This window comes from Carcharhinus amblyrhynchos, chromosome 3, assembly GCF_965287045.1.
Source record: "Carcharhinus amblyrhynchos chromosome 3, sCarAmb.v2.hapA, whole genome shotgun sequence".
Taxonomy (NCBI): Eukaryota; Metazoa; Chordata; class Chondrichthyes; order Carcharhiniformes; family Carcharhinidae; genus Carcharhinus; species Carcharhinus amblyrhynchos.
Window position 1 is genome coordinate 133285969 of NC_137326.1, and position 12889 is coordinate 133298857.

The 12889-nt window shown below is 45.0% G+C and overlaps 1 protein-coding gene across 4 annotated transcripts in view; it reads left to right on the forward strand.

Moving 5' to 3' along the window:
* Positions 1-12889, forward strand: part of LOC145341139 (neprilysin-like) — a 216495-nt gene that overhangs the window by 169153 nt on the left and 34453 nt on the right. For all 4 annotated transcript variants that reach the window (XM_080186028.1, XM_080186027.1, XM_080186029.1 and 1 more), the window contains exons 14-16: positions 3092-3190; positions 10435-10512; positions 12759-12862. In XM_080186028.1, the coding sequence (XP_080042154.1) occupies positions 3092-3190; positions 10435-10512; positions 12759-12862 (281 nt within the window). The remainder of the gene's footprint in view (positions 1-3091; positions 3191-10434; positions 10513-12758; positions 12863-12889) is intronic.

The following is a 12889-nucleotide window of genomic DNA, read 5'->3' on the forward strand; positions in this document are numbered from 1 at the left end:
CAATGGACGCAGACTAGTTTGCGTAATGGATTGGCCTACATTCACGACTTGGGCAGAGCAGGAGAACACCAAGCTGTGACCCAACTGGAATGAATGTTTTCTATTGTAAAAGTTGGAGACAGGCATAGCTGACATGCCAGATTGCCTTCGTCTTCTGAGAAAGTAGAGGCATTGGTTGGCTTTCTTAACTATAGTGCTAGCATGGGGGGGAGCCACGACAGATTGTTGGTGATCTGGACACCTAAAAACTTGAAGCTCTTGACCATTTTTACTTTGTCCCCATTGATGTAGACAGAGACATGTCCTCCCCTATGCTTCATCTCAATGCTATCACACCTTAGCACAATATATTGCTCAGTGGATGTGGGCATGAGTCAGAACTGCGCTTGCCAACAATCAGGAAGGTAATTTAAAACATCAGTTGCCCGGGATTGTACATTACCTGTCTGCCTCTACAGTTGGTGGGCAGCCATTGACCAGGTGGCCTTTATGCTTTAGCTACAACCTCGACTCAGGGTGCGATGAAAGGTCAGGACTCAAATAAAATTCACCAATGTGGCTGAGTTTATGCGTAATTGCACTGCCCAGACACTCGTAGCCAAGATATTCCAGGGAGATTTATTTTTTACAAGTCAGCAGTCCTCTCGGACAGCTCCACCTTGAGGGAGCAGGATGGAAGTGCCAGCCCCCACGCTTTTCTCAAATCCTGCCCTCCTGTGTGGTGCTCAGACTTTCACAGAGTGTGTTTCACATCGAATCATCGTTACTGGGCCAGCCAACATAAGATCGTGTCAACAACCCGATCTCAAATGATGATGTGGAGATGCCGGCATTGGAGTGGGGTGGGCACAGTGAATAGTCTCAAACACCAGGTTAAAGTCCGTCAGGTTCATTTGGGATCACGAGCTTTCGGAGCACTGCTCCTTCATCTGTTGGACTTTAACCTGGCTTTGTGAGACTTCTTACTGTTCTCAACTGAATGGGATTTACATCCGACTTTGGGATTTCCCTGAATGCAAAATTCGAGCCTATTTTAATCCACCATAACCCATTGCAAAAGGTCTGTAGTGAGCTCCTCCGCTGATACATCACCTTGTATTATCTCTGAAAGTATGAAGAAAATCAGTCCTCCTTTTGGTAGTCATGGGTCCATCTCATCTTAATGCTGAAAATGGAGGGTTGAGGACACATCGCTATTTCCCTTCAACAGAAAGGTAGTTTTGATAATCATAAACGGGTCTAACCCAATTCGAGCCAATACCGTGATCAGTCCAATCATGTCCGATTCTGTTTGCTCTGTATCCTGATTCTATTTACTGACGTCCCCCCCCACTTCCATACCTGTTAATGTTCCTGCCTAACAAAGGCCAATCATCTTAATTTGGAGACAGTTAATTAATGTCCAAACTCACCAGCTTTTACAAGGAGCTTTTACAATCTGCTCTCTCCTGTGTGTGTGTGAGAATGGGAGCTCCAGGTGTAACCCCCGAATAACCCAGCTCGCATTTTAAAGATTGGTCCTCCTGCTCTCCCACCGGAGGAAATAATTCCTCTCTCTCTATACCGAGTGCCTTTTTTGTAACACATTCCAGTGATTTCATAATGGGAAGAGTGCCGTCTTCAAGCTCCACGAGCTCAGATGTACTAGTTCCCAGAAAGAAAATGGACGAGAGCGTTACTAATGGCACTGCCTGTGCAAAGATTGACACAACAGAAGCATTTGCAGGAAATTCGGCTCAAAGTCAGTCTGTCCCACATGACTTGCCATCTGCTTGACTTTGTTTGTGCTTGGAGTGCATTGTAAAACCTATCGCTGTGATATGAGCATTTTCTCTTCTGTAATTATGGGCCATTTGGCTGTGCCCTTTAGGAGGCCTACCCAATTAGTCCCACTCCTCTCCCCTTTCTTCCTCTAGTCCCTTTCAAATTGTTACCCACTTCCATTTCGAAAGTCACACCAGCCTTACAAGTAATGAGTTTTCAAAATAATCACCCAACAATTTCCCCAGCTCGCTCCTTGCATTTTCTGCTACCTTCAGCCTTTGTCTCTTGGTTGCAAACCCATTTGTGAGGAAATATATAAGATTATGTAGGGAATGGGTAAGAGAAGCAGGGAAGTTGTTTCCAATGGCGGGTGAAACTAGAACTTGGGGGCATGGCCTCAAAATAAGGGGGAGCAGATTTAGGACTGAGTTGAAGAGGAACTTCTTCACACAAAGGGTTGTGAATCTGTGGGATTCCCTGCCCAGTGAAGCAGTTGAGGCCACCTCATTGAATGTTTTTAAGACAAAAATAGATAAATTTTTGAACAGTAAAGGAATGATGGTGAGCAGGCAAGTAAGTGGAGCTGAGTCTACGAAAAAATTAGCCCTGATTTTATTATTAAATGGCGGAGCAGGCTCAAGAGCTAGTTGGCCAACTCCTGCTCCTAGTTCTTATGTTCTTATGAAAAGGTTCTTCTCCCACTACATCAGAGAAGGTTCACAAGGACGTTGCCAGGATTTGAGAAGCTGAGTTACAGAGAGAGATTGAATAGGTTAGGACTTTATTCCCTGGAGCGTCGAAGAATGAGGGGAGATTTGATAGAGGTGTATAAGATTTTGATGGGTATAGATAGAATGAATGCAAGCAGGCTTTCTCCACTGAGGTTAGAGGAGAGAAAAAACCAGAGGGCATGGGTTAAGGGTGAAAGGAGAAAAGTTTAAAGGGAATATTAGGGGGGGCTTCTTCATGCAGAGAGTGGTGGGAGTGTGGAATGAGCTGCCAGATAAAGTGGTAAATGCGGGGTCACTTTTAACATGTAAAAAAAACTTGGATGGGTTCATGGATGTGGAGGGATATGGTTCAAGTGCAGGTCAGTGGGACTAGGCAAAAAATAGTTCGGCACAAGAAGCGCATTGTAAAACCTATCGCTGTGATATGAGCATTTTCTCTTCTGTAAGAAGGGCCAAAAGGCCTGTTTCTGAGCTGTAATTTTCTATGGTTCTATCATGTTTATTGTTTTATCTGACGGTGTTCAGCGTTCCCATTTATTTCCACCTTTGCTCCTTCCAAACTCACTCAGTTTATTTTTTTCTCCCCTTTCCTCCAGGTTGAAGAATTGATTGAGCAAATACGGGAAGTTTTCATAGAGAACTTGCACGAGCTCCACTGGATGGACCAGGAAACCAAAGTGAAAGCTGAAGAGAAAGTACGGAGATGTAGCTATCTGTTCACCTGAGGTTTTCCCAGTTTTATAAAGACATTCTTCATCTGTCTTTTAGATTTATGGGATTTGACATCACTGGCAAGGCCAGTGTTCACCATCCATCCCTAATTGTCCTTGAGAAGGTGGCGGTGAGATGCCTTCTTGGACCCTTGCAGTCCATGTGGTGTAGGTGCACCCACAGTGCTGTTAGGGAGTTGTACCTTTTAACATTTTAATCCAGTGATGATATAGGGTGGCACAGTGGCATAATGGTTAGCACTGCTGCCTCGCAGCGCCAGGGACCGGGGTTCAATTCTGGCCTTGGGTCAATGTCTGTGCAGAGTTTGCATGTTCTCCCCGTGTCTCTGTGGGTTTCCTCCAGGTGCTCCAGTTTCTTCCCACAGTCTGAAAGACATGCTGGTTAGGTGCATTGGCCATGCCAAATTGCCCCTTAATGTCAGTAAAAGAAGCAGTATCGGACAACTCAAGCGACAATTTTTATAGAACCATAGAATCCTACAGTGCAGGAGGAGGCCATTTGGCCCATCGAACTTGCACCAACAATAATCCCATCCAGGCCCTATCCCCATACCCCATGTATTTACCCTGCTAATCTCCCTGGCACTAAGAGACAATTTAGCATAGCCAGTCAGTCTAACCCACACATCTTTGGATTGTGAGAGGAAACCGGATTAGCAGAGTAAATACGTAGGGTTATGGGGATGGGGCTTGGGTGGGATTGTTGCAAGCTCGATGGGCCAAGTGGCCTCCTTCTGCACTATAGGGATTCTATGATTCTGTACAAACAGTGATATATCTACGTCCGATCTTGTAAAAGGAAATGGATGATAAGTGACTTTCCCAAGCCCAGGGACTACAATCACCTGTTGTTATAGAACCCTGCGACCCGGGTTCGATTCCTGGCCTGGGTCACTGTCTGTGCGGAGTCTGCACATTCTCCCTGTATCTGTGTGGGTTTCCTTCCGCTGCTCCAGTTTCATCACAGTCCAAAAGAGTGGTTAGGTGCATTGGCCATGCAAAAGTCTCCCTCAGTGTCCCGCTGGAGTGTGGCGACTGGGAGATTTTCACAGTAACTTCATTGCAGTGTTAATGTAAGCCTACTTGTGACATTAATAAATAAACTTAGCTCCTTGAAAGAACTGTCCAATTCCCTTTTTCAAGTCGATATCCAGTTTGCATTTAAAACATATAATTGGGTCCGCTCTTTCAAGCAGTGCATTTTAGATCATTCCATTGAGCTGCAGTTTAAAAAAAATCTCATCTCTTCTTGTATCAATTACCTTAAAAAATCAACTCCTTTTCCTAATCACCAGTGACAGGGAACAAGGGATAGCTATAAGGTTTAAACTCTGTGAGGATGCTAAAACACCAATATCAGTGGAACAAACGAGAAGGATTTATTAACACTGTCATTTGGAATTAAGTTTTACAATAATACCCCGGCTGCTGCTTCAGCCGATACATTAGCTTGTTCGAAGTAAGCATGCTGAAGTGTACATGGACCTGTTCTGTACAGTTTGAATAGATCTATCATTGCTGCTGATCTCTACAGAAAAAGACAGCATTTTTTTTTTGGAAATTGTCCATTGAAGAGTAGTCCAAACAGGTTAGGGGAATACGTAAGGGAGGAAACGATACTTTGTTTGTACAGAACCTTGGCCACACTCTATCTGGAACAAATGCATCTAGTTCGAGACACTACACTGGGACCGCTGCTCCTGGAATGAGTGTGCAGGCTGCCAGGTGCAAAGGTGGGCAGAGTGGAAAGCATGCCTCTGCATTCCTGTCCTTTTCTTAGGTTATTTAAGAAAAGATTAAGACATCTAAACAGCCCAGGCAGGCCCATGTTCCATCCAGATCCCTATAGTCTTTTATAGCTCCTTTGCTAACACAGGGCCAGCTGAATCTAACCATTACCACCCACCAGCCTACCTCATTGCCAAATCACCTGGTATCTTTTGATAGCTCATTGTTAGCTTGACAGTTCCTTGCCATCATCCAATTGTCCAATGAGTTTATGTGCTTTTTATGTGCATTCATTTCTACTTTTAACAATCCCAAAGTATGCCTTACTCCTTCCAAATGTACTATAGGGAAAGGGGTACCTTACCATGGCAAAGGATACGGTGGATAAGCAAACAAATCCACCAAGCTGAGGCCAATTCTTAGAACCCCTACAGTGCAGAAGGAGACCATTCAGCCCATCGAGTCTGCTCCGACTCTCCAAAAGAACACTTCACCCAGCCCCACCCACCGCCTTCCTCTGTAACTCCATGCATTTACTCCACTAATCCCCCTACGCACCTGGGGACACATGTACCTGGGACTAATCTTACTTGGTCTGACCTGCACACTCCAACTTTCATTATCCTGATCCATCAACTCGCTACTTCCTCGGAGGCAGATTGAGATGCCCAGCTGCCTCCGTAACCCAGACACGCACAAACCCCAGCCAGACTTCAGCCACACCATCATGAAGATCAGAAATGGTGTGTTCGGGGGCAGAACGTAGAAATTCTGGCCATGCCCAGGATTCACCTGCAGTAAAGGAGACGATAACTGAGACGTTTAAAAAATTACAAAGATCTGCTAGGTTTATTCTCAAACAAATTATAAACATAGCAACATAGAAACTAGAAGCAGAAGTAGGCCATTTGGCCCTTTGAACCTGCTCCGTCGTTCATTTTGATCATGGCTGATCATCAAATTCAATATCCTGATCCCCTTCCGCCCAATGTCCCTTGATTCCTTTAGCCCCAAGGGCTATATTTAATTTCTTCTTGAAATCAGGCAATGTTTTGGGTTCAGCTACATTCTGTGGTCGTGAATTCCACACATTCCCCACCCTCTGAGTGAAGAAATTTCTCCTCGCCTCAGTTTGAAAAGATTTACCCCTTATACTGAAACTATGACCCCTAGTTCTGGACCCCTCCACCATTGGGAACATTCTTTCTAAATCTACCCTGTCTAATGCAGTTGGAATTTTAGAAGTTTCTATGAGATCCCCTCTCACTCTGCTAAACTGCAGTGATTAGAATCCTAACCAACTTTGTCTCTCCTCATGTGACAGACCTGCCATTCCAGAATCAGTCTGGTAATCCTTTGCTGTACTCCCTCAATAGCAATTAAACTCAGACACGCTTTGGCACTCCTTGAATTGCGATGGCTGTTTTGGGGGGCAAGTTTTTAAGATCTAAACTAAACTCAGATACACTTTCCATTCATTCATTCGTGACCACTTTATCCTGAATTCTGGCATTCCTTTAGTGAACGTATTTTTGAACAGCAACAATCAAAAGTCTTCAACAATATCTCTGTCTTGGACACTGTTTCCCCATCGTGTAGAGACCATGACCTATTTTACACCTTTTATCTATTCCTCACATACTGATAGAATGCTTTCCTGTTCCATGTTTAGATTCCAGCCCTAACTTCCTTGTGATCCCACTTTGTATCCTTGCCATTCTGCTCATTCTTTTCAGTAAGAAGTCTCACAACACCAGGTTAAAATTCAACTGGTTTATTTGGAATCACGAGCTTTCGGAGCACTGCTCCTTCATTAGGTGAGTGGAAAGGTAGACTTCACAAATATATATAGGCAAAGACACAATTGCAAAATAATGGTTCAAATGCCAATCTTTTCAAGGCTGCCTTCAAGACACACAATGCAGAATCGCCGAGCAGAAACTGATATCCAAGTCCCCCATACATGAGAACAGCCTCAACCGGGATCTTGAGTTCATGTCACACTACACGTAACCCCACACCATTTGGCCTGGGATTGCAAAATCCTACAAACAGTCCTGGCTTGAGACAATTCACATCTCTTTAACCTATGATTCTCCCTCTCTCCACTCACACTGTCTGTGCCTGTAAAGACTTGATTGTCTGGAAAAACTTGCATTCCATCCATTAATTGAAATCTGCCTCTCTATTCACCTGATGAATGAGCAGCGCTGCAAAACTCATGATTCCAAATAAACCTGTTGGGCTTTAACCTGGTGTTGTGAGATTTCTTATTGTGCCTACCCCAATCCAATGCCAGCATCTCGACATCATGCTTGTATTAAGAGACTGTCCAATTCTGCTCCTTTCTGGTACACTTTCTCTTATTCCCTTTTCTTAACCAGTACATGCAGCGAATGTACCTTGGAGCAGAGCTTGTTCCTGTGCAAAACTCTTAAAATGTATGTGTGACATTCCTTTCAGCTGCACATGAAACAAACACGCAATGATTTGCATGTCTTCTCTTATAACTTTAGCCTGTCTCTTACATGCAACAAATATATCCTTAGGACAGATTGTTCCGAAACTAAACACTGAAAATGTAAGTGCTAAATTCCTTTCACTCAGCTCAGGCTTACATGAAAACAACAGGCAGTGATTAACTCTTTTTATTCTTCATACAAACTCAGCACACTGTCAGAAAGTATCAGGAAGAGATAACTCTAACGGAGAGAGAAACAGAGGGCAGTATTATCCCATTTTGAGGCGAGGTGTGGAGACGGGTGACTCCAGTACTGCCTGTCCTCCAGATCAGAATGATAGGACCCCACGCCAGATTCTGCGTTTGCAAGCTCATTAATTCTGCACCAGCGAGTACCTCTCCAACTCTGCTGATGGTTGGATAGCTGGTTCATCTGATTCAAAGGTCCTGGACACCATATTTAACGGCCAGTCCAGCATACTCATATCACTGTCTCCAGCTCACCTGACTGTGCAGACTGTCAGCAACCCAGAGCAAAAAGGCTGGCAACCTCAAGAGGAAGTCTGTCCCTCAGTTCAGCCACTGACCCCCCCCAAGCCCATCACTGCCCAATGTCCCATTGGGCCTCTAACCAGTGCACACGGAGTCTTCATCCCCCCCTGACCAGTAGACCCCATTTATTTGTGAGCTTGTTGTGTAGGCCTGTTGGGGTCCAGCTTCCATTCCCTTGGCCTTCCTTTAGTCTTCCATTCTCTGTCTTCTTCATCCACCTCCTTGCCCATTTGATTGGCATTGTGAGCCCTTGCCCTTCACCCCCCCCACCCCCGCAATCCCTCACACAGACCTTCTTTCACATTGCCTCCCTTGTCTTTGTTAGGCCATACCTCCCAGCCTCACCTCGCTAGAACCCCAAACCTTTATAGCAGAGGCTGTTTGAGTTCCATAGCACAGTGCCATCCAGATAGACATTGCTGTGTGGCAGCAGAGACGAGGAGCCCCTGTGATCCCAACCTCTGGTGTAGTATTGATCTGTCTCGGTGACAGGAGGGTCCATGGGTCCACCGACACTGTGTTGCCCATGAAGACCAGTTTGGCATGGAGATGGTTGGCAGGAACAATCTGCCTCAGATGGCAGCAGAATGATGAACAGTGCATATCAAGAGCAGAGTGGCACTATGGCAGAAGTTGCTGCACAATAGTGAGTTGTGGCACTCATCCCAAAATCTCTGGCGAATTGAGGGCTGCCTTGTGCATGCCACACCTTGGCAAATTTGTTTGACGCCGATGTAATCTCCCGCTGCTGTGATGCAAGATTGGAAGGCATGATGGGATTCATGCAGCGGTTTTAATGAGCATTCATGAGATGCAAATGAATGCAAATGGTGTTTCTGCCACCTGGCACCAGGGAGAACAATCCACCATTAACGCACCGTTAACCCACATTAACCCACCATTAACCCACATTAACCCACCATTAACCCACATTAACCCACCATTAACCCACCATTAACCCGCCATTAATGCACCATTGGGAGAATTGCAACTGTATTTGACACAGACAGCATGTTGGCACAGTAGTTAGCACTGCTGCCTCACAGTGACAGGGACTCGGGTTCAATTCCCGGCTTGGGTCACTGCTTGGAGTCTGCCTGCATCTGCACGGTTTTCGTCCGGATGCTCCAGTTTCCTCCCACAGTCCAAAGATGCGCGGTTTAGGTGGACTGGCCATGCTAAATTGACCCGAGCGTCTGGGGGATTAGCAGGGTAAGTATGTGCGGTAACAGGGATAAGGCCTGGGCAAGATTGTCTCTGCGTTCGGCTGGATGGGGCCGAATGCACTGTAAAGAGCCCATTCTATAATATGCTGGCAGGTTTCCAACTTTTTGTCTCCTGCCAAATTCCGCTGCCCATCCACCACCAACAACCCCCCTCCCACTCCCCCCACCCCCAGCCGGATCGGAAGAATCCTGCCCCAAGAGTTAACGTTTTGTATTTGTGACCTTTCATCATATTTGTTTGCTGGAGCAGGAGATTTAACAGCTGCCTGTGAACTTCCTCCGCTAATCATCCAAGTCCCCAAACGCTCCTTCCAAACGAAACAAACGTTTCCTTGTAGCTCTTTTCAGTGTAATATAATGCTTTGGCTGCTCACAACGTGGCCTCTTCTACAGTGAAGAGACCAAATGTCGACAGGGTGACTGCTTTCTGGAACACCTCTGTTCAGTCCCTAAACGTGATCCTGAACTTCCTGCTGTCATTTCAATCCTCTTCCTCGCTTCCACTCCAACTTTTCTAACCTTCGCCCCATTTTGTTTTGTGTTTTTTTTAGCTGGTTCTGTTTTTTTTAATCCCCCTTGTTTCCTTCTTAATCCTTTTACTTTGCATTTAAATGGCTGCTTACTTGCCATTCACACCTCATCTCCGCACCTCTGCTGTTTCTTTACTTGCCCCATTACCCTTTAGAGTCCCAAGATACGTAGGTTGGGGGAATTAATGGGGTAAAAATGTGAGACTGTGAGGATAGAGCCGAGGTAAAGTTTATTTATTAGTCATAAGTAAGTTTATATTAACGCTGTAATGAAGTTACTGTGAAATTCCCCTCACCGCCACACTCCAGTGCCTGTTCGGGTACACTGAGGGAGAATTTAGCATTGCCAATGCACCTAACCAGCACAATTTCAGACAGTGGGAGGAAACCCATGCAGACATGGGGAGAACGTGCAGTCTCCGCACAGGCAGTGACCCAAGCCCGGAACCAAACCCGGCTCCTTGGTGCTGTGAAACAGCAGTGTTAGCTAACCATTGTGCCACGATGCTGCTCTATCAGAGAGGCAGTGTGGGCTCGATGGGCTGAATGGCCTCTTCCACACTGTAGGAATCCTAAGATCCTTTCTGCACGCATCCTGCCAAAACCTGCTGAAGTTCCCAGCATCTTCTACGCTTACTTCCAGCATCTGCTGTATTTTGATTTTGTCCCAGTTGATTCAGAGATGTTATAACATGACCTGCTTGTTTCTAGGCTCGAGCAATCATACAGAAAATTGGATATCCACCAGACATCAAGGATGATGCCAAACTGAACGCTGAGTACAAAAGTGTAAGTGACTGCTGTCGTCTTGGGTTCATTTGGTGTTAGTCATCTCGCCTGCAAACTCACAGAGGCTGGCTTCCTCCTCACATCAACTCCCTACAAAATGTTTTGAGTTTCACAACGAAATTGGCAATCATCGTGGTAAATGTTTGTGCTTCCCAGCCGCTCCAGGTTTGGGCCGGGAGGGAAACTGAAATGCTAGAAATCTAAAACAGTAATCCAATCCACCTCAAACACGTCCACCTCAGGTTTCATTGGAGGCAGCATTGGAAACAACCAGCCAAACAGCTGTCAAAAGATGATCTGCCGAGTACAACAACTTAAGGAATTTATTTTAACTGTCTTGATTTTTACCTCACACTGACTGGTTTTCCCAGATCTCAGAAAAGTCCTGTAAAACCTGCCAACCAAAGAGATTAAGCAGTAGTCCAGAGATTGCGTCGTCAAGACATTTAGCTCAGTTGAGAGACTTCTAGAGGCCCCATTTCGAATGTTGCTCGGGTGAACTGGCTTTACAAGTAGGTAACAAGAGAAACACGCACAGAAATGGGATCTCCATGGATTCAATATCAGTTAAACCCAGGACCATCATAAACCCAAACCCCATGCTTGTTGCTAGTGAGGTCCTGTGTTTCCTGAAGCTGGAATGAGCTGAGGATGGATGGCGAGACACTGAACGCTCTTCCCATTTTGCAGGAGATATCATTTCTGTCCTTGTATTCCAATGTATTTAAATAATGTTTTGGGGGTGCGGGGAGGGGTGCAGAAATCATGTTAATATTCATTTCCTCATCCATTGCTGTGTAGCAGCTGAACTCAAACCATTCTATTAAACCACCCTGTGAGTAAAGTAAGAACTTACAGAAATATAGCACCTTTCGCCTCTTTACAATGTCCCAAAGTGCGACATAGCCAATTGAATACATTGGGTACATCAAGCTCCCACAGTGAGATCAATGAGATGTCTGGTTTTGTTTAGTTGAGATTAAGTAAAGGGTGCCACATTTTAAATAGAGATAGATGGCGCTGGAATGGATTGGTACGTGGGCTACAATTCTGTGGGGATTCACAATTAAAATCTAGGTAGTGGTCATTCTCCACGTGTGACTAGCATATTAATCGGCTATCTGGCAGTGGGGGCCATTACATCTTCTATCATGTGGCTAGCCACTTTGACTAATAAAAAAGAAAAATAAATACTTGAATTTATATGACATCACTCCCCACCACCAGACATCTCAAAGCACAATACAGTCATTGAGGTACCATAAGAACATAAATAGGAGCAGGAGTAGGCCATCTAGCCCTTCGAGCCTGCCCTGCCATTCAATAAGATCATGGCTGATCTGACGTGGATCAGTTCCACTTTCCCACTTTCTCCCCATAACCCGTAATTCCCCTTGTCTATCAAAAACCTATCCACCCGTGACTTAAATATATTCAGTGAGGTAGCCTCCACCACTTCAACGGGCAGAGAATTCCAGAGATTCACCACCCTTTGAGTGAAGAAGTTCCTCCTCAACTCTGATCTAAACTGCCCCCCCACCTTATCTTGAGACTGTGTCATCTAGTCCTGCTATCCTTTCTAAGTGGGAAGAATCTGTCTACCTCTACCCTATCCATCCCCTTCATTATCTTATACGTCTCTATAAGATTCCCCACTCATCCTTCTAAACTCCAACGAGTACAGACCCAGTCTATTCAATCTCTCTTCATAGGCTAACCCCCTCATCTCCAGTATCAGCCTGGTGAACCTCCTCTGCACTCTTGAGGTGAAGCGTGGTCACCGTGGTAATATAGGAAACACAGCAGCCAATTTGCACACAGCAAGCTGCCACAAAACAACAATATGATAATGGCCAGATAACCTGGTTTTGGTAGATTGGTTGAGGGATAAATATTGGCCAGGACACTCTGGACATCAATTATTTGAAATTCTTTCAGGTTAAATGTCACATTATTCCTTCCTTTGGTTCCATAAATCTCTTTAGTTTTATTTCCAGTGTTTCACCACTGTTGCCAATGCCTTCAGCTGTTTGAACATTAAGCTCTGGAATTACTGCCAATAACCTCTCCACCTCTCTCTCCTCTATAATCAGGCGCGGTTGTTTTGTACATGCACTATAAAGCATTCATGCTGGAAAATTGCTAGCACCAAAACCAACCTCCTATCCACTGTGTAAACAGAGAGTTTGTTTGAAGGGTATCTGAATGGAGGTGCACGATAATTGTTTTGTGTCTTTTCCATTCAGTTGCATTTTAGTATCGATGAATATTTCATGAACCTTCTTCAAAATATGCAATCGAGACAGAAGAAGAGTTTGACAAAACTCAGAGAGAAGGTTAACAAAGAAGTGTAAGTATTCTTTTATTACTTTCCCGT